This window comes from Macaca thibetana, chromosome 4 (assembly GCF_024542745.1).
Source record: "Macaca thibetana thibetana isolate TM-01 chromosome 4, ASM2454274v1, whole genome shotgun sequence".
NCBI lineage: Eukaryota > Metazoa > Chordata > Mammalia > Primates > Cercopithecidae > Macaca > Macaca thibetana.
This window is the reverse complement of record NC_065581.1, coordinates 97,818,948-97,846,801: the sequence shown is the minus strand read 5'-3', so window position 1 is coordinate 97,846,801 and position 27,854 is coordinate 97,818,948. Positions and strand designations below refer to the sequence as shown.

Genomic DNA, 27,854 nt, shown 5'->3' with positions numbered 1-27,854 from the left:
ATCATGGCTCACTGCAGCCTCCAACTCCTGGCCTCAAGCAATCCTTCCATTTCAGCCTCCCAAAGTTGTGAGATTGCTGGCATGAGTCACCGTATAATTTAACTGAATTATAATTTAACTGAATTTTATGAACTTCATATTATGGCAGGGTCTTTTAGACCACATTAAGGATTTCTGAATGTTGCCCTAAGAGATTTTCCCTGAATGCAAGCTGCTGTGTTAGGACAATATATTTATCAATTTATAAGTATTATATAAGTTAGCTGGGCACTCTCCAGAGCTGCACTGTTTGATATAGTAGCCATTAACCACATGTGGGTGTTTAGCAATTGAAATATGGCTAGTCTAGATTACAATGTGCTTTAAGTGTAACATACACTAATTTTACAATTTCATGTTAAGATGATATTTTAGATACATTGAGTTAAATAAAATACATTATAAAATTAATTTCACTGTTTTTGTGTTTTTTTAATGTTTCTGCTAGAAAATGTAAGTATATATTGGCTTTTAATGTACTTCTATTGGACAGTAATGAATTAGACTAGGAATATTTAAAATGTTTTAAAATATTTTTCAGTTGTTTATTTTCAATTTGTAGGATTAATTTGTTTGTTTCTTAATATGTAGTCCCCATAAAAAAGGATGAGTTTGTGTCCTTTGTAGGAACATGGATGCAGCTGGAAACCATCATTCTTAGCAAACTATCACAAGAACAGAAAACCAAATACCGCATGTTCTCACTCATAGGTGGGAACTGAACAATGAGATCACTTGGACTCGGGAAGGGGGGACATCACACACCGGGGCCTATCATGGGGAGGGGGGAGGGGAGAGGGATTGCATTGGAAGTTATACCTGATGTAAATGACGAGTTGATGGGTGCTGACGAGTTGATGGGTGCAGCACACCAACATGGCACAAGTATACATATATAACAAACCTGCACGTTATGCACATGTACCCTAGAACTTAAAGTATAATAATAATGATAAATAAATTAAAAAAATATATGTAGTCCCCACCTTTAAGATTTCTCTATGACTAGGGTAGCTGATATTTTGTCTTCTATTCTTAGTAGAGTATGAAAGATTATGGTCTAAGCCTTGATTTCTAAGTTGTTTATTTACAACCAAATGCATGCAGAAACAAACTGGTCAGATGAAGATACTAGCCCTAGTATGTTCACATAGTTTACCTGAAATTAACAGGTAAATGAACCTGTCCCAAGGTCTCTAAGGCCTAAATTGAGGTCCTGAACTTTCTACATTTGTTTATCTGAATCTATTACTGAAAGATCCCCTGAGAGTTAAAAAGGATGAGAATTATAAAAGGTGGCTCAGTCATGTAAAATATGAAGCAGTTTCTGTTATCCGAAAGCTTTTTCACCAATAAATTAGGTGTATCCTCAGAAAGATGAAAAGGGGACTCCATGGTAACAATAGAGGAGTGGAGCCAGCGGAGCATTTTCTTCCAGCTTTTTAATGTGGTCTTTTAAAATATGGTTGTAAGCATAGTATAAATATAATTTTGGAGTCAGGCATGCTGGCACATGACGGGAATCCCAGCAATTTGGGAGGCTGAGGCAGGGGGATCACATAAGCCTAGGAGTTTGAGACCAACTTCAGCAACATAGCGAGACTCCATCTCAAAAAATAAAATAAAATATAATTTTGTATTTTTTCACTTAATGTATATAGGATTTTTTATCCTGTTGCTTCATATTCTCCTTGATTACTATTTTAATGAATGCATACTGTTTCATTGAATAGGTATATCATAATTTACTTAACTGTTCCTCTAATTTGAGAAATCACTTGGTAATTAGGAAAGCTGAAAGCTTATTATAGCTGTATACCTTGCAATCTTCATCTTTTATGTTGATCTTTTAAAAGTATCTTAAAGATTTTTATCTACATAGTTGCTAATTATATATTTATGTTAATGTGGTAAAATGTGTATGATTCTTTTGCCCAAGTAATCTTATGAATTGTTGAAGTAAAATAATCAGAATATATTAAACTTAACTTTTAGTTCAATTTCATATTTATTGAATAGCCAAACGTTTCTCAAATATGTGAGATCTATGACATTAGGTTGGATATGGTTTACTCTTCCTAAGCAAGACTTAGATTACATTTGGAAAACCAAGTTATTCAATTTTCAGAGGCTGTTGCATGAGCAGATTTTAAATATGAAAAAAATCTGCATTGTTGTATGTCACATAGCCTTTCAATAATAAAATTTGTTTATTAAGTTGTGTTAACTATCAAAAGTATTTTTTATTAAGATGATTGCCGTTTAATCTTGTGACTAGTTACTTATAACAATGCTTATCTAGTCTAAGTAGTACACTACAAAATTCCATTGACCACAAATATAGTTGATAAACCCTAATTGAGAACAAGAAGGTTTCTAACAACTAAAATAGAGGTGTAGTGTTATTATATAAAACCTTATATACTTTATTCCTGAAAGAATCCACTAAACCTTTACCTAGTGTCTGTTAGCTTCTAATTTTAGACAGAATTTAGAAAGGTTACTAGACTGTACATTTTTGAAGTTTGAATCTGCTGCTACTATGTAATTTTGGAAGAATCACTGTACCTTTCCGAAAATTAATTTTTAAAAATCCTTGACCTTTCCATGACTTTCAAATTCTGTTGTAATTGCCTATTTGAAATCTCTACTTAGATGTATAGTAGGTACTTCAATGGAGTGTTTATTTTTCTGTCTCAGTCTGTCATCTTAATCTTCCTCATATCCTAAGAACTATTTTTCACTCAAGCAAAAAGTCATCTTTGATTTATCTCTTTTTTTTCCTCACCATCTTACATTTAAGTCATCATCAGATCCATTGACTGTAACTTGAAGAGATAGCCTGGGTTCAGGAACTTCTCTCCATTTCTTCTGCTGACACTCCAATATAAACCAACATCACCTTCCACTTGTATTACTGCCATAGTTTTATGCTGCTTCTCAGTCTTTTTTCCACATGGTAGCCAGAGACATCTTTAAACATTACAAATCATATTATATTATTCTTCTACTTAAAATCCTGCAGAGATTTTAATTGTGTTGAGAATAAAAATCCAAGATCTTTGCTATGACCTACCTACAATTCCTATCTTTCTTTCTCATGTGTGACCACTTACTCAGCCATCCTAATCTCTGTACAGTTCCTTAAAATTTCAAGTTAGTCCTGATTTAGTGGTCTACTTCTAGATCTTTATTTTGCCTAGAATATGCTGAGATAGCAAATTTTTTCGTGGCCTGGTTCTTGTCATTTTATTCTCAACTCAGATCACCTCTCTTGAGGCACCTTTCTAGAAACCTAATTTAAGGTGACTGTTATGTCTCACTCTCTATTACACCATCTGTGAAGATGTATTCATATGAGCATTTGAAACAATTTTTAAATTAGTAAACATGTTGATTTTTTGTCTCCCATCCAAATTAGAACGTAAGTAAGCTACATGACAGCAGAGACTTTGTCTACCTTATTGAGTGTTTGAACAGTTTATGCCACATAGAGGAGATATTCAAGAACTATTTGCCAAATAAATGAGTGATTCCAGCTAAAAATGAAAGATCAGAGATTTTTAAAAATGTATCCTGTTTAGGAAAAGCCCAAAGTCATCTATTTTAGAGTAATTATCGAAAATAGTTTTATACGCTCACACATACACACACATATAAAGTAGTCAGTACTTGAAGACCTTTAAATGAAAAAATTTATCCAGTTATCTAAAAGAAAATCATCTGATCATCTAGTGAATACTCAAGTATGTTAAATAAGGTATTCATGTAAACTGATTTTTAACCTCGTGACTTTTACATAGATTATGGCATGGAGCCAGGTTTGTGAGGAATATTAGAGTGGTGGGATTCCAGCATATAAAACTTGGACTGAGTGTGTGGAGTGGCTGTCATTTCTGATTCTGAAATTTTGAGCCTAAGCCACATCCTATAGGGAGCCAGAGAAAAACTGTGAAAATTATGTAATGTGTGTCCTTGGTAACTATATGATTTATGATAAATATATGCTGAAATTTTAATATCCTTTGAATATCTTAAACTTAAGCTTATGATGTTTACACTAGTTTAGGAGGGACAGCATGTTCCTAGGTTCATCTTAGATGCCTAGTTAATGCTTTTTAATTAACTGACAAAATAAATACATATGATTATTATAAACAATGAGGTATGTTTACTGTATATTTTTGTTCTTCCAGTAAATAGTATCATCCAGTTTTTGTTTTTTAATTATTATACTTTACGTTCTAGGGTACATGTGCACAACATGCAGGTTTGTTACATATGTATACCTGTGCCATGTTGGTGTGCTGCACCCATCAACTTGTCAGCACCCATCAACTCGTCATTTACATCAGGTATAACTCCCAATGCCATCCCTCCGCCCTCCCTCCTCCCCCCTCCCCGTGATAGGCCCCAGTGTGTGATGTTCCCCTTCCAGAGTCCAAGTGATCTCATTGTTCAGTTCTCACCTATGAGTGAGAACATGCGGTGTTTGTTTTTCTGTTCTTGAGATAGTTTGCTGAGAATGATCGTTTCCAGCTGCATCCATGTCCCTACAAAGGACACAAACTCATCCTTTTTTATGGCTGCATAGTATTCCATAGTGTATATGTGCCACATTTTCTTAATCCAGTCTGTCACTAATGGACATTTGAGTTGGTTACAAGTCTTTGCTATTGTGAATAGTGCCGCAATAAACATACGTGTGCATGTGTCTTTATAGCAGCATGATTTATAATCCTTTGGGTATATACGCCCAGTTTATTTTTAAAAATAGAGTGTGCACTCACGAGTAGCCTGTATTACCAGTATTTGATAAATGGATATCCAAAACCTACACTTTCTATGGAATTTCATAAATGAGTCATCTTATTTCAGTAGTCTAGTGAGTCGCAAATATGTAAGACAAGTGTATGTTAAAATCAGTAGTCTGGTGTATGTTTGTAAGATCAGTAGTCTGGTGAGTCCCAAATATGTATAGACAAGTGGGAGGTAGGATGAAGCTTGTAACACTTAAAATGTTTCTGGTCTGCTAATTATGGTATGTTTTGAAAATGCTTATTAGTTAGAACCAATTAAAAAGGAAAATGGTATATATTTAGAACGACTATCTGGATTAAATATAAAGCACTTAAGATAAATGATCATGAGACTCTCAGTTTTCTGTTTAAAAGCAAATGCTGATTTGTTAAGAAATAATTTCAGTTTAACTTTATTCATTAATATATAAAATCAATATAAAATGTTTTAAGTTAGAAGAACGTCAAATATTTGGAAGCAAAGATTAGCTGCATTTCATTAGGTATTGTGTATGCAGGAAATATAAATAAAACAAACATTATTAGCATGTAGTTCTAAAGTTGAATAAAATAGAGTTTTGATATAACCCATATTCTTCTTCTTCTTCTGTAATCATTTGTTTTCTTAACTTAAAGCATTTGTGAATATAATTTGAATATCATTCAAATATAAGAAATCTATGCATAATGGACATTAATTATTTCATGTGCCAGTAGCTTAAACCACAGTTCACAATATCAAGTATACTGAGCCCTCTAGTGATTTTTTTTTTTTTTACTGCCATCACAATTGCTGTCTGTGCACATTCCTTTTATTTTTACCAACAAGTTTATTGGTGAAAATTATTTCATTCATTTTCCTTAATTTGAAATGAAAAATAAAAAGAAACTTTATAGGGAATGGTACAAAACATGGGCTGTTTTAAATATGTTTGTAGCTTTGGAGGGTTTTTCCTTTTTAATTTGCTGTTTCTATTCAGCATGTTCTTATATTATTCTTATAAGAACATTATAAGAATATTATATATATTCTTGCATATATATACATCACTCTCTCTCTCTCTATATATATGCATATATAGAGTGATGTATATATATGCAAGAATATAATAAGGACTTTTTTGAAATGTTTATTTTGAAATAAATGTAGAGAATACTTAACCAGCAAGATAAATCATCATATTATTTTAAACAGTAAATTGGGTGGTAATTTGTATTTGAGCTAGGACAAACTGAGTTTATATCCTGTCTCGACCAAATTTATTAGCAGTGTGGACTTGAGTAAGTTATTTAACCTCTCTAGATCTCAGTTCCCTCTGATAATTTCTTCACGTAGTCTCTAAAATAACCTTTTAGAGATGTTTCCAGAGGAGTCTTTATAATGTCTTTTCTTCATATTGAATTTTTCTTTCATAATTTAAATATAAGCCTTCTTGTTCTCAGAAGAGAAATTTATTATTTCTATGGTTTTAAATATTTTTTTAATTATATTCCAAATAGGAAATATGCAGCTTCCTTGCTTAAAAGAGACCTTAAATAGTAACTGTGTCACTTTTGTTCACAGTTACATCCCTAGTGGCTGAAAAAGTCCCCGGCTATTTCATTCAATAATTTGGTACTCATTTAGTAACTTGGTAAATGAGTGAAGAAAAGGTCAGCTCCTTCAGTGTGGCATATGTGGCTTTTTGTAGTCTGCTCTTGGCCTACTTTTCCATCTTCATCATCTTTGCTACTGCTTTTCACTAGCCCTAAGTGTTTTTCTAATATCCTGTTTCTTGTACCTGATATGGCATGCTTAGTGACTGCCTCTCCCTTACATACCTCAGCATATAGTTCATATCTTTATTATAGAAACCTTAGTGATTTAATCTGATTTTAAATATGCCTTTTTCTTCCTTTAAACGACAAGCTAGGGCCAGGTGTGGTAGCTCACAACTGTAATCCCAGTGCTTTGAGAGGCTGAGGTGGGAGGATAACTTGAGCCCAGGAGTTCAAAGATCAGTCTGAGCAAGACCAGCAAGACCTTGTCTCTACTAAAAATAAAAAAGTTAGGGCCGGGCACAGTGGCTTATGCCTGTAATCCTAGCACTTTGGGAGGCTGTGCTGGGCGGATCACGAGGTCAGGAGATCGAGACCACCCTGGCTAACATGGTGAAACCCTGTCTCTACTAAAAATACAAAGAATTAGCCAGGTGTGGTGTTAGGCGCCTGTAGTCCCAGCTACTGAGGAGGCTGAGGCAGGAGAATTGCTTGAACCCAGGAGGCGGAGGTTGCAGTAAGCTGAGATAGCGCCATTGCACTCCAGCTGCAAAAAAAAAAAAAAAAAAAAAAAAAAAAAAGTTACTTGAGTGTGGTAACATGCACTTGTAGTCCCACGTACTCAGAAGGTTGAGGCAGGAGGATCACTTGTCTACAGAAGTTTGAGGTTGCGGTGAGCTATGATTGCTCCACTGCGCTTCAGCCTGGGCAACAGAGCCAGATGCTGTCTCAAAAATCATCAACAAAACCCAGAAATTAGTCAATTTTAAGGATCATTTTAAACGTTGTCTAACTTTTGTTATGAAAACAAATATTTGTATTGACAGAACTCCTTAGTATAATAACAATCAGTAAACGATTGTTGAATTGATTAGAATGTTATAAACCTCTATGTATGTAATAGGTTTTGTTTGTTAGTATATTCTTCTGATACTTTATTTATTTCTTGAATTATAACCTTCAAAAACATAGAAATAAGTTTTTTACTGAAAGTTGATTATAGGGCTTTTGCTAAACTGCTACATTATTTTGGTTAGATTCAATTTAGTATTTCTTTGGAGGATATTATGTATGCAGTGTATATCTTTAAACTTTTCCCCTCATTTAATTATAGTTCTTTTTGCTAGTAGCCAGCATAAAATCATTCAATAAAAATTTATTTAGCAGCCTATTATGTTCCTGGCAATTGATTAGGTACTGGGGTAATACAAAGAGTAATAAAAATCAGAACCCTCAGTTTCAATCCAATGGGTCAGAAATACATATAAAGGACTCATTTCAATATTTGTGGTTACGGGTCATAATAATAATATATAAAGAGGATTGTCTGAGTGTCTAGTTGTCGAGAGAAGCTATGGTAGTTCCTTAAATCTTCTAAAATATGGTGAAGCGTAAAGAAATAAAGATAACAATTGTTTAGGGAATTGGAGAGAACCAGAGATTGCTTTTGAGCTTAAACTTGAATGGTAATGAAGAGTCAATGAGAAGTCTTGGAGCATTTTGTAAGCTGGAATGTGACATGATCAGATTTGTAGTTTATGGATATTATACTCTGTTTCTTGTCATAAGTCTATAAAAACTGGAAATTGCTGCATTCATTCACAGCAATATTTTAGTAAATCTTATATAAAAATGAAATGACATATGACAGTAATGATAATAGCTACCATTAATTTATTTCAACGTATTTAATAAGTACCATCTCTGTGTATGGTTTATAGTATATGATTTTTATATATTATCTAATTAAAGACTGGTTTTGAAGTTATACTATATGACCTCAAATACTAGCTTTACCATTTATAGCTGTGTGAACTGAAACAAACTTTTTCAAGTTTCATTTTCCTCATCTATAAAATATTCTGGTATGGCTATAGAAATAATTAGGATATTTTATGTCAAGGACTCCTGTGCTTAGCCCATAGTGAGGCCTCCATAATTGTTAGCTGTTTTTAAATTAATTTTTGTAACTTCCTTGTGTTATAAAGATAACACCTTTACCTTGCAATATTACCTTGCAGATGAGCAAATCGAATTTAGAGATCTTAAGTTACCTGCAGGTCATACTTGCAATATTACCTTGCAGATGAGAAAATATAATTTAGAGATCTTAAGTTTCTTAAAAGTTATATTGCAAATAGTGGCAAAGTGAGTATTTTAACTTGAGTCTCTGACTATAAGCCCAGTATCCTGAAAAATGTGCTGTACTGTCCTTCCGAGGCTAAGTGATCAGGAGAAATTGATGAAGAAAGTATCAGTGGTACTCTCAGATGTTTAATTGGCCTGCCTAGGCCTAAGAGATACTACTATGATCTCGTTTTGTTTTGTTTTGTTTTGTTTTGTTTTATTTTGAGACGGAGTCTCGCTGTCTCGCTCTGTCGCCCAGGCTGGAGTGCAGTGGCATGATCCCGGCTCTCTGCAAGCTCCTTCTCCCGGGTTCACGCCATTCTTCTGCCTCAGCCTCCTGAGTAGCTGGGACTACAGGCACCTGCCACCACACCCAGCTAATTTTTTGTATTTTTTTTAGTAGAGGTGGGGTTTCACTGTGTTAGCCAGGATGGTCTCGATCTCCTGACCTTGTGATTCGCCCGCCTCGGCCTCCCAAAGTGCTGGGATTACAGGCATGAGCCACTACACCCGGCCAATGCTGTGTAGTATTCCATTGTATGAATATATAACATTTTGTTTATCCATTTATCTATTGATGGACATTTGAATGGTTTTAAGCTATTACAGGTAAAACTGCTATGAACGTTCATATACATCTTTTTGTATGTACATATACTTATTTTTCTCTTGGGTAGACCCTCAAAGGGGTATGTTAGGTATAGGTTTAACTTTTAAAAACTTGCTAGATTGTTTTATTAAAGTGATTGTACATTTAGTTTAGTTGTATGTTTGTTTAACTTTTACAAACTTACTAGATTGGGCTGGATGCGGTGGCTCACGCCTATAATCCCAGCACTTTGGGAGGCTGAGGCGGGTGGATCATGAGGTCAGGAAATCTAGACCATCCTGGCTAGCCTGGTGAAACCCCATCTCTACTAAAAATACAAAAAAAATTAGCCATGCGTGGTGGCTGGCACCTGTAGTCCCAGCTACTCGAGAGGCTGAGGCAGGAGAATGGCGTGAACCCAGGAGGCAGAGCTTGCAGTGAGCCGAGATCGTGCCTCTGCAACTCAGCCTGGGCAACAGAGTGAGACTCAGTCTCAAAAAGAAAAAAAACCAAAAAACAAAAACAAAACAAAACAAAAAAAGCTTGCTAGATTGTTTTATTAAAGTGATTGTACATTTAGTTTATCTACTATCAGTATGTGTGAATTCTTTTTTCTCTACATGCTCAACAATACTTGCAATTTAAAATATTTAAATTATTAAACATTTTGCCAATTTTTTAAATGTTAGCCATTTTAATAGGTGCATAATAGTGATTTTAATTTTTATTTCCCTAATGACTAATGATGTTGAGCATTTTTATGTGTGCTTATTTGACATCTATATATTTTCTTTGGTGAAATGATTCTTCACATCGTTACCTACTCTTAAAATTAAATTGCTTATTTTCTTTATTGTTTTGTTGAGTTTTTAATATATTCTACATATAAGTACTTTATCTGATATATGTATTGCAAAGATTTTTCTCCCATTCTATGGCTTCTCTTTTTATTTTCTTAACAGTATCTTAAAGATAATAGGTTTTCCATTTTACTTAAGTGAAATTTACTGATTTGTTTATAGATTTTTATTTTAATTAAGAAATATTGGCATAACTCACATCCACAAAGAATTTCTTTCATCTTTTCTTCTACATGTTTTATACTCTCAGGCTTTACTTTTAGTCAGTGATTCATTTTGAGTTAATTTTTGTATGTGACACAAGGTATGGATTCAAGTCATTTTTTAAACATGTGTATACTCATTTGTTCTAGCATCATTTATTGAAAATGCTGACCTTTGTCATCTACATTGCCTTTCAGCTCTTGTCAAAAATCAGTTGTCCAAATATGTGTGGATTTATTTCTGGATTTTCTATTCAGTTCCTTGATTTATTTGTTTATGTTTATGTAAATACCATGCTGTTTTGATTTCTCTAGTGTTTTAATAATTTTTGGTATCAGGTAGTTTTAGCTCCCTAACATTGTTATTCTTTTTCAAATTTGTTTTGTTCCTTCTAGGTCATGTGTGTTTCCATATGAATTTTAAAGTCATCTTGCCAATTTCCATAGGAACGCCTGGTGGGATTTTGATTGAAATTGCATTGAATCTGTAGATGAGTTTGGGGAAAAGAAAAGAAGAAGAAGACGTCTTAAGAATTGTATCTTTCATTTAGCAAAATAGTGTAGTTTTCAGTATACAGGTCTTTCCCATCTCTTTTCATATTTATCCTTAAGAAATTCATAACAGAGTGCTATTTTTATTGATTAAAAAAATTGCTTTCAGGTATTTCATTGCTGGTATATAGAAATGTAATTTTTTAGTTGTTAGTCTTGCATTCTCCAGCCTTCCTGAATCCACACTTTAGCTTTAGGAGCTCTTTTGTAAATTCCATCTGATTTTTTACATAGACAATCAGGTCATCTCTAAATACAGGTATTGTTTTCTTCCTTTTTTATATTAATGACTTTATTTCTTTTTTTTCCCCCCCTTTTCTGATTGCACTCCAGTACAATGTTAAGTGGATAGAACCTCCAATACAATGTTAATTGGTGAGTGAGTGTAACAGCCTTCCTATTCCTGGTTTTAGAGGAAAGCATTCAGTCTTACCCTGTTAATATGATGGGAACGGCTGTAACATTTTTGTAGATGCCCTCTGTTGGGTTGAGGGATTCTCCTCTACTTCTGGTTTGCTAAAATTAAGACAAAAAATAATAATAAATGAATGTTCGATTTTGTAAAAAGCTTTTTGTGCATTTATTAAGATGATCATGAAGTTTTTCTGTGATGTATTATGTTGTTTATAATTTTATATTTATGCTTTGAGGGGTATTAGTCTGTGATTTTATTTCATCTGGCTTTTATATTGGGGCAGTGATAGCTTCATAGAATGATTTGGGGAGTATTCCTTTTTTTACTTTTTTTTTTGAAATAGTTTAAAACTCCATGTAGAATTGATATTATTTCCATCTTATACTTTAGGTGAAATTCATTTGAGAATCTCTCTGGCCCTCAAGGTTTTTTTGTTTTTTTGTGTGTAAATAATTTTAACCTCATTCTTAATTTCTTTAATAGATATGGGGTTGTGTATTTGTTTTTGAGTGAGCTTTGGCAATTTATGTTGTTTAAGAAAGTTGCCCATTTCATCTGAGTTGTCAAATTTACTGGCATGTAGTTGTTCATTACATTTTCTTACTATTCTTTTAATACCTATATTATCTCTAGTGATGCCACTTTTCTCATTCTTGGTATTGATAATTAGTATCTTCCCTTATTTTTCCTGATCAGTCTGCCCAGAGGTTAATCAATTTTATTAATTTCAAAGAATCATCCTTTTCTGTTTTTTGTTTCATTGATCTTTATAATTATTTCCTTTATTCTGCTTTGGTTTTGTTTTTCTTTTTCTAATTTTTTATTTTGGAAAATAAAGTTATTCTTTTGAAACCTTCTTTTTTCTTTTTTAATGGATTATTTTGAAAAGTTTTATTTGTAATTGACAAATAATAAATAAAGGTACCATGTGATGTGTTAATGCATGTGTATAGTGCATAATGATCAAATCAGGGTAATTAGCATATCTGTCACTTTAAATGTTTATTATTTCTTTGTGATTATAACATTCAAAGTCCTTTCTTCTAGCTATCTTGAAATATACATTATTATTTGCTATAGTCTCTGTGTAATAAGACACCAGAACTTAATCTTCCTATCTAACTATAACTTTGAACTCATTGACCAACCTTTTCACATGCTTTTCTTCTCCCCGTCCTCTGTAGCTTCTGGTAACCACTATTATACTCTCTACTTCGATGATATGAACGTTTTCAGATTCCACATGTGAGTGAGATCATGTGGTATCTTCTTTTTAAATATAGTGGTTAGTGCTACAAAATTTCCCCTATTATTTTAGCAGTCTCTACAAATTTTGACATAATAAATTTTTATTTCCCTTCAGTTAAGAATACTTACAAATTGTTTTGATTTCTTCTTTCATCAGTGGTAGGAAGTGTGCTCTTTAAGGAGGTATGCTATTTTGTTTCAAATACTTAGATATTTTCCAAGTATCTTTCTAATAAGCGTACCTGATTTAATTCCATTGCAGTCAGAGAATATGCTTTGCATGACTGTCTTCCTTTTCAATTTATTAAGACTTGTTTTTTGACCAAGAATATATTATAACTTAAATGTTCCAAGAGCAGTGGAAGAGAACATGTGTTCTACTATTGTTAGATGAATAAGTGTCAATCAGGTCAAGTTGGTTTATAGTGCCATTCAAGTCTATGGTAGCCTTGCTGATTTTCATGCCTCCTTGTTCTACAGATTTTGAAGAGTGATATTGAAATCTTTGACTATAATGGTGGATTTGCCTATTTCCCTTTGCATGTCTTCAGTTTTTACTTCATGTATTTTGAAGATCTGTTATTAGTTATACAAATGTTTAGGACTATTATATCATATTGATTAATTTACCTCTGTCATTACGAAATGACTTTCTGTTTTGCTGGTAATATTCTTGGCTTCAAAATTTATTGTTTCTGATATTAATATAGCCATTCCAAGTTTCTGCAAATAATCTCAACCAGTGTTTTGTTTACTCTCAGACCTTTAGTTTTCATATAAGACTTTTATATAGGAAAATTTTAGGAAAAAATTATTTAACTGCTCTGGGTCTTAGTTTCTTTTTGATTAAAGGGACGTAATAAGAGTACCTACACCAAATAATTGTTTTGAGGATTAAACAAAATCGTATCAAAGATTCTACACCTGCACATGTTGCAGTGCAAACTCTGTGTAAGTGTAGTCTATGGCTTTTGTTCCTACTATTACAGCTGCATTTTTTTTAAGTTTTTTTTAAAAACACATGAAATAGAATTTGCTATTGATTTGTATCTTCAAGAAGTATCTTGTTTGCTGTTTCATTAGTCATCTTTAATCTAGACTAGATAAATTAGAACATCATGATGAAATTTGTAAATGAACATGAACTAAAAAAATACCTGTCTTAAATTTTGTTTTCTCACATTACTAATTTATCATCTTTTTTACTTAAGAATTGTATTCTAAAATTTAGGTATAGAGTCATATTTTTCAAATTTATCGAGTTACCATTTCAAGTACATTCGAATTGTACAATATTTTTCAGTTATTCTCAACTGCATACACCTCCGTTTAAATAAAAGACACATTGTGAAACTACAAGTTAGTCTTTTTTTAAGAAACAAAGGAAATAAATGTTTGCACATAATGATTTGTATGGGTCCTTCACATTGTTACTATTTATAATGGATGATGCCTTTTTTTTTTAGATTGGACAGCTGGCTTTTAAAGGAATGAAGAGACTCAATAGAATCCAGTCAATAGTGTTTGAGACTGCCTACAACACCAATGAGAACATGCTGATTTGTGCCCCTACAGGAGCTGGAAAAACCAACATTGCAATGCTTACGATCTTGCACGAAATTCGCCAACATTTTCAACAAGGTGTTATCAAAAAGAATGAATTTAAGGTAAGTAAATAAACCAGACAACAGCTTTTTAAATTGTAAGGAATAAAATAAATTTGTGGTTATATATAACATGAAATTTGAAAGTTCTTAAAGATATTGTACTTGAAATCAGATAAGTAATACGGCTTGACTTACTTCATTACTATTAAGGCAGTTCTTATTTGTGTTATGAAAATTCTATTACCATGTAAGAAGCTATGAAAATACATTTAGCTTTGAAAGCAAACCAATTTTCAAAGTGATGCAGCTGTGTAAACAAATTCTATTCTTTAAACAGCTACACACGTATCTCACAAAAATAAGACTTTTCATATATCACTATTAAGATTTTTCACTGGAAGTAGTTACAATCATATTTCACAATAAATTGTGACTTGTATTGGCTACTGTAAGACAAATGACATGGTGGTTTTTGCTCATTAATCAAGCTAGTGTTCCTTTGGTATAGATTGTATATGTTGCTCCAATGAAAGCCTTGGCAGCTGAAATGACAAATTACTTCAGCAGACGTCTAGAGCCACTAGGCATCGTTGTGAAAGAATTGACTGGTGACATGCAGTTGTCAAAAAGTGAAATTTTACGAACTCAGGTATGTTGTTTACCTAGATTTTTTGTTTAATACCATTCTTTTTTTAGGTAATTGCAAAATTTTTAAATGACTATATCTTAAGTAACTAGAATAGGTGATACAAACATAATATAATGAACTTTTATTTATAACCACATCTTATCTCTGTACTACAAAGAGTTTTTGCTGGTACTTTGTTTTCTGGTGTCCCTTCTAACTCCTGTAATTCTTACTGCATCTTGAATATTGTTAGGTTCCAAGTCTATTGGCAGTAAGGCTATTCTTTTAAAACAGTAGGGGATGAGGATATAAATAAGACCAGAGTTTAATTTTAAGAGGAGGGACATACATAGATCTTAAAATGATTGCACTAGTATTCCAAACTATTCCATAAGAATGATTTAACATACAATAAAGCTTTTTGGTCATTCATTATTTAATCAAATGCAAAGTTATTATTATTAAATCATGCACTGTATATAGCACCATATTAGAAGAAATGACTGAATGCATGACAATAAAGACACTTAAGATACAGTTTCTGTCTTCAAGAATCTTATGACTAAGTAAGAAAAAATATTTACATTTCAACTAGATGATTATTATTGAAAGCAATATGTAAGTTAGGTGAAGTTCATTGTGTTTTTAAAAAATAAAATAGGCTGGGCATGGTGGCTCATGCCTGTAATCCCAGCACTTTGGGAGGCTGAGGCGGGCAGATCACAAGGTCAGGAGATCAAGACCATCCTGGCTAATAAGGTGAAACCCCATCTCTACTAAAAATACAAAAAATTAGCCAGGCATGGTGGTGGGCACCTGTAGTCCCAGCTACTGAGGAGGCTGAGGCAGGAGAATGGCGTGAACCCGGAAGGCAGAGCTTGCAGTGAGCAGAGATCGCGCCACTGCACTCCAGCTTGGGCAACAGAGTGAGACTCCATCTCAAAAAAAAAAAAAAGAAATGTAAAAAATAAAATAGTGGATGACCAGATATTAATGGAAAAATTCATAGTTTGATGGAAAATATGGAAAATATATAATAGAACTTTTAAAACAGTGAGTGGATATTGATTTAAAATGTGATTAGAGTGTGAATTAATTTCCTAGGGCCCCCATAGCAAAATACCATAAGCTCAGTGGTATAGACCAAAAGTATCTGAGACAAGTCTCAATTGATTTTGAAAGTTTATTTTGCCAAGGTTAAGGGTGCACCAGTGACAACCTCAGGAGGTCCTGATGACATGTGCTCAATGTGATTGGGGTACAGCTTGGTTTTATACATTTTAGGGAAACATGAGACATCTATCAGTATGTAAGATGTACATGGGTTTGGTCTGGAAAGGCAGGACAATTTGAAGTGGAGGCTTCCAGGTCATAGGTAAATGTAAAGATTTTCTGATTGGCAATTGGTTGAAAGAGTTATTATCTAAAGAAAGGAGGCCTGTCTATTCAGCGAGAATAGTTTGTAAATGTTTCTTATCAGACTTAAAAAAGTCTATTCTATCAGTAATTCCAAAAGGAGGGAGAGTATAATGAGGCATGTCCTGCTCTCACTTCCCATTATGGCCTGAACTAGTTTTTCAGGTTAACTTTGGAATGCCTTTGCTAAGAGGAGGGGTCCATTCAGATGGTTGGGGGGCTTAGAATTTTATCTTTGGTGTACAGTGGCTTAAAACAACAGTCTTAATTCTCTCACAGTACTGGAGTTTAGAAGTCTGAAATCAAGGTGTCAGCAGAGTTGGTTCCTTCTGGAGGCTCTGAGACAGTGTCTGGTCTATGCTTCCTGGTTTCTGGTGGCTGCTGGGAATTTTTGGCATTCTTTGGTTTGTAGATACATCACTCCAAGCTCTGCTTCCATCTTTGTGACCTTTTCCCCTGCTTGTCTTTTCCCCTACTCCCCTTTTTTAAGGACACTAGTCATTGGATTTGGGGCCCACCATAGTCAGGATGATCTCATCTTAACAACCTTTCCTTAATTACATCTGCAAAGACCCTTTTTCCAAATAAGGTCACGCATATGGGCTGAATGTCTACATACCATCTCCCCGACCCCCAAACACCATTTATATGTCGAAGCCCTAGTCCACAAGTAATGGTATTTGGAGGTGAGGCCTTTGGGAGATAATTGGACTTCGTTTAGGTCATGAAGTGGGGAGGACTGGGTGACAGAGTGAGACTCCATCTCAATAAATAATAATAAAGGACTGGGTGACAGAGTGAGACTCCATCTCAATAAAGAAATATTCAAAAAGACAAAGTTCTTTGTGACCTGAATAATTTTAAAGATTACAAAGGAGTCCCAAAGCCAAAACAATTTGAAAACTACCATGATACATCAAAGTGCCTTATATATGACATCGGATTATTTTTATTGTCTACATCCAGCCTGGTTTTCAACCTTATCTCCCAGATGCTTTTCAATATAAACTATAGTCAGGCTATTTTTGCTTTTTCTAAAATAGCCTTGCTCAAATAACATTTTCTTAAATGGACGTTGCTTTTTAGTAAGTTTCCTCATGTGTTTTCTCCTTTTTCTTAGTATCTTCCTTTATCTATTGACATTTGTTCAAATCTTGCCCAGTCTTTAAAACCCAGTTCAAACCTTGTATTTACTTCTTCCCTGAATCCTGTAGCACCATTCATTTATATTCATAAAATAATACCTAGTGTACAAAATCTATGCTTTTGGACCTGATGTAGTTTTAAAAATCTGGATCACTCTCAAGTAAAATTTTGATTGCTCTTGTCCTGTATCCGAGTATGTTACTGATGCTAACGCAAGGATGTTTATGGAAAGACAAGGGAGGTAACATTTAAATTCAATTTATGAGTCAGTTACTATGCTAAATGCATATGTGCAACTTCCGTGAGTCTTCACAAGAACTCTATTGGGTAATATCTCCATTTTACAGGAGCAGAAAGTAAAACCAAAAAAATCTACTTAGATTTATGCGTAGTCTGTCCCGCAGACTCTGGCCGAGCGACAGATGTAAGAAGTACACAGACACAGGTATTTTGCCTGAGACCGTGGCTAGGGGACTGCATGGCTTACCATCACTGATGAGAGTGCAGCTCTGCCAATGAGAGTGCAGCCCCGATAAGCCAGGGACGTTTGTATTTATTTAGTACAGATTTAATGACAAAGACTTGGAGCAAACACAATTTGTGGGTAATTAACATTGTCAATCCCCCGAGTAGATAGTGGTCCTGTGTGCAAATGATCAAAGATTGGTGTCCGGAGACATAAGTAAGCCAGTTTATCGAGATGAGTTCCCTTATATTCCCTTGTTATCTACCCTTTGCCCTCTGCTTCAGTGTAAGAGAATTAGCCACCTTCAGCTTTTATTTTCTCCCGAGGCTTTGCAAAACCTCCCAGCCTTCCAAGAAGGTTTCCGTCTTTCTCTATTCATTTTTCCCACTACCCTGACTGATCTACAGAATTTTATATTCTTAAAAGGTTTATGAACATGTATTTCTTACCCATTTGCCCATTTTTGCACTTTGCTAGACTCTGTATCTTTCGTCAGTAATTTTTGACTGTGTAAGGGCAGGGACTAGGTGCTTGGCCTCAAAAATAGTTTATTAATTGAACTTTTTGTGCTTGCTCTAATTCTGGAGTTGCTAATTTTTGTAGAATTGAAACTATATAGTTTCTAATCTTTTTACTCTGTCCTTCTACCCTTTTCACAGATTCTTGCAGATTAAAAACTTCTGCTGTTGCTGCCTTTGAGATGAGGCTATAGACAAAGCAAACCAGAGAATAATGTAAAGAATGTGGGAGTACATATATATTCAACTTTTTTTGTGGAGTTTGAATTTCTTGCTTGCCTCACTTTCATTTTGAAATTTTTTAATAGCTTCTTAATTATTCATGTTATCTATTTTTGATAAATAAGTTTCCCAATAATCAGCATTGATTAAATTAAATATAATCTTAAATTTGCCTTGTGTTTTTTTCTAACATTCTCAGTATTATTAATCTTTTTTTAAATGTAGGAAGCCAAATTAATCTCATTTGCAAATTTTCTCCCTTGCCATTCTGATCATATTACTCTCTTGCTCATAAACTTTCATTGGTTCTTTATTGCTTATTGAATTAAGTCCAAATACCTAGCTTGTTAAGAATCTTGTATAAATTAAGTATACTATGAGATGTGATGTATTTTGTGGTTCACTAGGGACCTTCAGGTATAGCAGCAGTTATGATTTTATTGAGGTTTGAATGTAAAATTTCCTTTTACAAGAGAGAATTATATAACTATAAGATTTACTGTTAGGAGAAACAGTATAGGCAACAAATATCTTTCTGGTGTACAGCTAAAATGCAGTTTTGTGCAACTCTGAAAAACACCATAAATTTGTCATTGGTTAAAACACTGATCTACTTTTCCGACATTACTTTCCATTATTCTATATCTAACATTGGTTTCAAACTTCTCCCTCTAAATGTATCCATGATGAAGAGTTACTATTTTACAATATTCACTGTACTTTTCAGTGGTTCCATTGAGCAGTGTTCCTTTGAACATCAGTGAAAACACTGGTTACAAATTTTAGAAAAGATTTCTCCTGTCCTGGCAGTAACTTTGTGTTAAAGCAAAGCATTTGCTCTGAGTTCTGGAATTGTTCTCTGCTTTTATATTTGTTTCCTCATCCTTTTATGGGGAGGCATTTATCTGTGTACCTTTGGGAGTTGAGATAGAATATTTCACGTTTTGCTTTTCTTTATTTTTTGGTTGAGGATAGAGGGAGATTCTGTTCAGATCTCTTAGGCTCAAGCAATTGCAAAGGCAAATCTGAATTTTCTTTGTATTACTCTGCTAGACCAAAGCTCCAGTAATTGTAGTTGACAGGGTGTGGTGCTGTGAATACGCATGAGCTCAATCACAGGCAGTGTTCGATGTCACACTGCTCTAATCTACTCTTCCTTCAAGGCGATTTTTCCTATGGTATGTAGTCTATTGATTATTTCAATATATGGGATAAGGGTGGGAATAAAGGGTAGATGGAGATAGGGGCAGATATTATATATGCCCAGGTTGCAGTTTTATCTGAATATCTGTAAATTATATTCTTATGTCCCATAAATGTACTGTTTAGTTCTCAACCTGGCATTGGGCTTATTGCTTTAACATTTTTTAAAATTATTTATTTATTTATTTTGTATTATACTTTAAGTTCTAGGGTACATGTGCACAACGTGCAGGTTTGTTACATATGTATTCGTGTGCCATGTTGGTGTGCTGCACCCATTAACTGGTCATTTACATTAGGTATATCTCCTAATGCTATCCCTCCCCTCTCCCCCCACCCCACAACAGGCCCCGGTGTGTGATGTGCCCCTTCTCGTGTCCCAAGTGTTCTCATTGTTCAGTTCCCACCCATGAGTGAGAACATGCGGTGTTTGGTTTTCTGTTCCTGCTATGGTTTGCTGAGAATGATGGTTTCCAGCTGCATCCATGTCCCTACAAAGGGCATGAACTCATCCTTTTTTATGGCTGCACAGTATTCCATGGTGTATATGTGCCACGTTTTCTTAATCCAGTCTGTCACTGATGGACATTTGGGTTGGTTCCAAGTCTTTGCTATTGTGAAGAGTGCCGCAATAAATGTATATGTGCATATGTCTTTATAGCAGCATGATTTATAATCCTTTAGGTATATACCCATTAATGGAATGGCTGGGTCAAATGGTATTTCTAGTTCTAGATCCTTGAGGAATCGCCACACTGTCTTCCACAATGGTAGAACTACTTTAAAGTCCCACCAACAAAGTGTTCCTGTTTCTCTGCATCCTCTCCAGCACCTGTTGTTTCCTGACTTTTTAATGATCGCCATTCTAACTGGTGTGAGGTGGTATCTCATTGTGGTTTTGATTTGCATTTCTCTGATGGCCAGTGATGATGAGCATTTTTTCATGTGTCTGTTGGCTGCATAAATATCTTCTTTTGAGAAGTGTCTGTTCTTTTTTGAGAAGTGGGTTAGTCATAAATAGTTCTTATTATTTGGAGATACATTCCATCAATACTGAATTTATTGAGAGTTTTTAGCATGAAGGACTGTTGAATTTTGTCAAAGGCCTTTTCTGCATCTATTGAGATAATCATGTGGTTTTTGTCTTTGGTTCTGTTTATATGCTGGATTATGTTTATTGATTTGCGTATGTTGAACCAGCCTTGCATCCCAGGGATGAAGCCAACTTGATCATGGTGGATAAGCGTTTTGATGTGCTGCTGGATTTGATTTGCCAGTATTTTATTGAGGATTTTTGCATCGATGTTCATCAGGGATATTGGTCTAAAATTCTCTTTTTCTGTTGTGTCTCTGCCAGACTTTGGTATCAGGATGATGTTGGCCTTACAAAATGAGTTAGGGAGGATTCCCACTTTTTCTATTGATTGGAATAGTTTCAGAAGGAATGGTACCAGCTCCTCCTTGTACCTCTGGTAGAATTCGGCTGTGAATCTATCTGGTCCTGGACTTTTTTTGGTTGGTAGTCTATTAATTGTTGCCTCAATTTCAGAGCCTGCTATGGGTCTATTCAGGGATTCAGCTTCTTCCTGGTTTGGTCTTGGGAGAGTGTAAGTGTCCAGGAAATTATCCATTTCTTCTAGATTTTCTAGTTTATTTGCGTGGAGGTGTTTATAGTATTCTCTGATGGTAGTTTGTATTTCTGTGGGGTTGGTGGTGATAGTCCCTTTATCATTTTTTATTGCATCTATTTGATTCTTCTCTCTTTTCTTCTTTATTAGTCTTGCTAGCAGTCTATCAATTTTGTTGATCTTTTCAAAAAACCAGCTCCTGGATTCATTGATTTTTTTGGAGGGTTTTTTGTGTCTCTATCTCCTTCAGTTCTGCTCTGATCTTAGTTATTTCTTGCCTTCTGCTAGCTTTTGAATGTGTTTGCTCTTGCTTCTCCAGTTCTTTTAATTGTGTTGTTAGGGTGTCAGTTTTAGATCTTTCCTGCTTTCTCTTGTGGGCGTTTAGTGCTATAAATTTCCCTCTACACACTGCTTTAAATGTATCCTAGAGATTCTGTTATGTTACATCTTTGTTCTCATTGGTTTCAAAGAACATCTTTATTTCTGCCTTCATTTTGTTATGTACCCAGTAGTCATTCAGGAGCAGGTTGTTCAGTTTCCATGTAGTTTGTGGTTTTGAGTGAATTTCTTAATCCTGAGTTCTAGTTTGATTGCACTGTGGTCTGAGAGACAGTTTGTTATAATTTCTGTTCTTGTGCATTTGCTGAGGAATGCTTTAGTTCCAACTATGGGGTCAATTTTGCGATAAGTGCAGTATGGTGCTGAGTAGAATATATAGTCTGTTGATTTGGGGTGGAGAGTTCTGTAGATGTCTATTAGGTCTGCTTGTGCAGAGTTGAGTTCAATTCCTGGATATGCTTGTTAACTCTCTCTCTCATGGATCTTTCTCATGTTGACAGTGGAGTGTTAAAGTCTCCCATTATTATTGTGTGGGAGTATAAGTCTCTTTGTAAGTCTGTAAGGACTTGCTTTATGAATCTAGTCACTCCTATTGGGTGCATATATATTTAGGATAGTTAGCTCTTCTTGTTAAATTGATCCCTTTGCCATTATGTAATGGACTTCTTTGTCTCTTTTGATCTTTGTTGGTTTAACGTTTGTTTTATCAGAGACTAGGATTGCAACCTTCCCTTTTTTTGCTTTCTATTTGCTTGGTAGATCTTCCTCCATCCCTTTATTTTGAGTCCATGTATGTCTCTGCATGTGAGATGCTCCTGAATACAGCACACTGATGGGTCTTGACTCTTTATCCAATTTGCCAGTCTGTGTCTTTTAATTGGAGCACTTAGCCCATTTACTTTTACGGTTAACATTGTTATGTGTGAATTTGATCCTGTCATCATGATGTTAGCTGGTTATTTTGCTCGCTAGTTGATTCAGTGTCTTCCTAACATCGATGGTCTTTATATTTTGGCATGTTTTTTCAGTGGCTGGTACCGGTTGTTCCTTTCCATGTTTAGTGCCTCCTTCAGGAGCTCTTGTAGGGAAGGCCTGGTGATGACATAATCTCTCAGCATTTGCTTCTCTGCAAAGGATTTTATTTCTCCTTCACTTATGAAACTTAGTTTGGCTGGATATGAAATTCTTGGTTGAAAATTCTTTTCTTTAAGAGTGTTGAATATTGTCCCCCACTCTCTTCTGGCTTGTAGAGTTTCTGCCAAGAGATCCACTGTTGGTCTGATGGGCTTCCCTTTGTGGGTAACCCGACCTTTCTCTCTGGCTGCCCTTAACCTTTTTTGCTTCATTTCAACTTTGGTAAATCTGACGATTATGTGTCTTGGAGTTGCTCTTCTTGAGGAGTATCTTTGTGACATTCTCTATATTTCCTGAATTTGAATGTTGGCCTGCCCTGCTAGGTTGGGGAAGTTCTCCTGGATAATATCCTTCAGAGTGTTTTCCAACTTGGTTTCATTCTCCCCATCACTTTCAGGTGCAGCAATCATACGTAGATTTGGTATTTTCACATACTCCCATATTTCTTGGAAGCTTTGTTCATTTCTTTTTACTCTTTTTTCTCTAAACTTCTCTTCTTGCTTCATTTCATTCACTTGGTCTTCAATCACTGATACCCTTTCTTCCAGTTGATTGAATCGGTTACTGAAGCTTGTGCATTCGTCACATAGTTCTCGTGCCGTGGTTTTCAGCTCCATCAGGTCATTTAAGGACTTCTCTACATTGGTTATTCTAGTTTGCCATTCATCTAATCTTTTTTCAATGTTTCTAGCTTCTTTGCAGTGGGTTCGAACTTTCTCCTTTAGCTCGGAAAAGTTTGATCGTCTGATGCCTTCTTCTGTCAAGTTGTCAAAGTCATTCTCTGTCCAGCTTTGTTCCGTTGCTGGTGAGGAGCTGCGTTCTGTTGGAGAGGGAGAGGCACTCTGATTTTTAGAATTTTCAGCTTTTCTGCTCTTTTTTTTCCCCATCTTTGTGGTTTTATCTGCCTTTGGTCTTTGATGATGGTGATGTACAGATGGGGTTTGGTGTGGATGTCCTTTCTGTTTTGTTAGTTTTCGTTCTAACAGTCAGGACCCTCAGCTGCAGGTCTGTTGGAGTTTGCTTGAGGTCCACTCCCGACCCTGTTTGCCTGGGTATCAGCAGCAGAGACTGCAGAAAGGTAAATATTGCTGAACAGCAAATGTTGCTGCCTGATCGTTCCTCCAGAAGCTGTGTCTCAGAGGGGTACCTGGCCTTGTGAGGTATCAGTCTGCCCCTACTGGGGGGTGCCTCCCAGTTTGAGTACTCAGAGGTCAGGGATCCACTTGAGGAGGCAGTCTGTCCATTCTCAGATCTCAAACTCTATGCTGAGAGAACCAGTACTCTCTTCAAAGCTGTCAGACAGGGACATTTAAATCTGCAGAGGTTTCTGCTGCCTTTTGTTTGGCTATGCCCTACCCCCAGAGGTGGAGTCTACAGAGTCAGGCCTCCTTGAGCTGTGGTAGGCTCCACCCAGTTCGAGCTTCCGGGCTGCTTTGTTTACCTACTCAAGCCTCAGTAATGGCTGGCACCCCTCCCCCAGCCTTGCTGCCCCCTTGCAGTTAGATCTCAGACTGCTGTGCTAGCAATGAGGGAGGCTCCGTGGGTGTGGGACCTTCCAAGCCAGGTGCAGGATATAATCTCCTGGTGTGCCGTTTGCTAAGACCCTTTGAAAAGCATAGTATTAGGGTGGGAGTGACCCAATTTTCCAGGTGCTGTGTGTCACGGTTTCACTTGGCTAGGAAAGGGAATTCTCTTGCCCCTTGCCCCTTGCTCTACTTCGGCTTTTGCTCACTGGGCTCAACTCAGTGTCCTGCACCCACTGTCCGACATGCCCCAGTGAGATGAACATGGTACCTGAGTTGGAAATGCAGAAATCATCCGTTTTCTGCCTTGCTCACACTGGGAGCTGTAGCCTGGAGCTGTTCCTGTTCGGCCATCTTGGAACCATCCTTTGCTTTAGATTTCAAGCTACTTTACTAGCTCGGAATCCTAGCTCTGGCCACCTTTCACTAATTTTGGGCATCTTTCACTAATGAAGCTGTAGTTTTCTCTCCTCTTTTTCTGCAGCCATACTCATGCATGTTTGATTATACCCTTGGGCCAATAATCTCCAAACTCCAATTCTTACTGGCAGTTGCTGCCTTTCTGCATAAAATCTGAGAATCTTTATTTCACTTCCATTCCTGAAGGACATTTTTGCTGGAAATAGATTTGTGGGTTGTCAGTTCTATTCTTTGTTTTTTTATAATTTTATTTTTTAGAGACAAGGTCTCACTCTGTCATCAATCCTGGACTACAGTAGCACAGTAATGGCTCACTGCAGCCTCAGCCTTCTGAGCTCAAGCAGTCCTCTCCTCTCAGCCTCCTGAATAGCAGAGATTATAGGCGCATGCCACCACGTTGTTTTTTGTAGCAACGAGGTATTGCCGTGTTGCCCAGGCTATTCCCAAACTCCTGTCTCAAGTAATCCTCTTGCCTTGATCTCCTAAAGGGCTGGGATTATAGACATCAGCTACCAGGCCAGGCCTTCTTTTCTTTCAGGCCTTAAAAAGTATGCCACTTTTCTTCTGACTTCTGTGGTTTCTGAAGAGAAATTCACTCCATTCAAATTATTATTCTTTTATAGTTAATATGTTGTTTCTTTTGGGCTTCTTTAAAGATTCAACATTCTTTCTTTATCTTCAGTTTCCAACAGTTTTATTATGAGTTGCCTAGGTGTAAATTTATTTAAGTTCATCCTGTTGAGTGTTTGCTCACTTTCTTGAATCTGCAGGTTTATGTCCTTTGTCAAATTTGGGAAGTTTCCAGCCTTTATTTCTTCAACCTGTCATGTTTTTTCCTTTATTTTTTGGATTCGGCTGACAGGAATAGATCTTTTGTTATTATCCCACAGGACACCGAGATCTGGGTTTTTTGTTTGTTTTGTTTTCCAATCTGTTCTCTCTCTGCTGTTCTGTCTAGGTGATTTCTTTGATCTATGTTTGATGTCACTGATTCTTTTACTTTGTTGTCTACATTCTGTGGTTGATTTCTTCCAATGAGTTTTTAACTTAGGTTATTAGACTTTTCAGTTCTGAACTTTGTATTAGGCTTTTAAAACTATTTTCTATTTCCTTGCTGAGACATTTCTAATTTTTCGTTTGTTTCAAGGGTGTTTGAAATTGCTCCTTGAAGGATTTTTATAATTACTTTAAAAGTCTTGTCAGAAACAAATCCAGCAGCACATCAAAAACAACTTATCCACCATGATCAAGTCAGCTTCATCCTTGGGATTCATGGCTCATTCAACATATGCAAATCAATAAATGTAATCCATAAACAACATGATTATCTCAATAGATGCAGAAAAGGCTTTTGCTAAAATTCAACATCCCTTCATGTTAAAAACTCTCAGTAAACTAGGTATCAATGGAACATATCTCAAAATAATAAAAACTATTTATGACAGTCCCACAGTGAATATCATATTGAATGGGCAAAAGCTGGAAGCATTCCCTTTGAAAACCAGTACAAGACAAGGAGGCCCTCTCTCACCACTCCTATTCAACATAGTATTGGAAGTTCTGGCCAGGGCAATCAGGCAAGGGAAAGAAATTGGTATTCAAATAGAGAGGAAGTCAAATTGTCTCTTTTTGCAGACAACATGATTTTATATTTAGAAAACGCCATCAGCTCAGCCCCAAAACTCCTTAAACTGATAAACAACTTTGGCAGTCTCAGGATACAAAAATCAGTGTGCAAAGATCACAAACATTCCTTTACACCAACAATAGACAAGCACAAAGCCGAGTCACGAATCAACTCCCATTCACACTTTCTACAAAGAAAACAAAATACCTAGGAATACAGCTAACAAGATATGTGAAGGACCTCTTCAAGGAGAACTAAAAACCACTGCTCAGTGAAATAAAAGAGGACACAAACAAATGGGAAAAACATTCCCTCCCCATGGATAGGAAGAATCAATATTGGGAAAATGGCCATCCTGCCCAAAGTAATTTATAGATTCAATGCTATTCCCATCAGTCTACCATTGGCATTCTTCACAGAATTAGAAATAACTACTTTAAGTATCATATGGAATCAAAGAAGACCCTGTATAGCCAAGATAATACTAAGCAAAAAGAACAAAGCTGGAGGCATCACGCTACCTGACTTCACACTATACTACAAGAAGTAACACCACACATGTACAACCATCTGATAAAGCTGACAAAAACAAGCAATAGGGAAAGGATCTCCAATAATATTTAATAAATGGTGCTGGGAAAACTGGCTAGCCATATGCAGAAAACTCAAATTGGACCCCTTCTGTATGCCTTATACAAAAATTAACTCAAGATGAATTAAAGATTTAAATTTAAAACCCCAAACCATATAAACCCTAGAAGAAAACCTAGGCAATACCATTCAGGACATAGGCATGGGCAAAGACTTCATGACGAAAATGCCAAAAGCAATTGCAACAAAAGCCAAAATTGACAAATGGGATCTAATTAAACTAAAGGGCTTCTGCACAGCAGAAGAAACTATTATCAGAGTAAACAGGCAACCTACAGAATGGGAGAAAAATTTTTGCAATCTACCCATCTGACAAAGGTCTAATATCCAGAATCTACAAGGAACTTAGACATATTTACAAGAAAAAAACAACCCCATCCAAAAGTGGGCAAATGATATGAACAGACACTTCTCAAAAGAAGACATTTATGTGGATGACAAACATATGAAAAACAGCTCAAAATCACTGATCATTAGAGAAATGCAAATCAAAACCACAGTGAGAGACCATCTCACACCAGTCAGAATGGCAGTTATTAAAAAATAAGAAACAATAGATGCTAGCAAGGCTGTGGAGAAATAGGAATGCTTTTACACTATTGGTGGGAATGTAAATTAGTTCAGCCATTGTGGAAGACAGTATGATGATTCCTCAGGGATCCAAAACCAGAAATACCATTTGACTCAGCAATCTCAATACTGGGTATATACCCAAAGGAATAGAAATCATTGTACT

The 27,854-nt window shown here is 35.6% G+C and overlaps 1 protein-coding gene across 9 annotated transcripts in view; it reads left to right on the top strand.

Annotated features, from left to right (window-relative positions):
* Positions 1 to 27,854, top strand: part of ASCC3 (activating signal cointegrator 1 complex subunit 3) — a 372,407-nt gene that overhangs the window by 105,635 nt on the left and 238,918 nt on the right. For all 9 annotated transcript variants that reach the window (XM_050786660.1, XM_050786663.1, XM_050786659.1 and 6 more), the window contains 2 exons: positions 14,057 to 14,257; positions 14,706 to 14,846. In XM_050786660.1, coding sequence (XP_050642617.1) covers positions 14,057 to 14,257; positions 14,706 to 14,846 — 342 coding nt within the window. The remainder of the gene's footprint in view (positions 1 to 14,056; positions 14,258 to 14,705; positions 14,847 to 27,854) is intronic.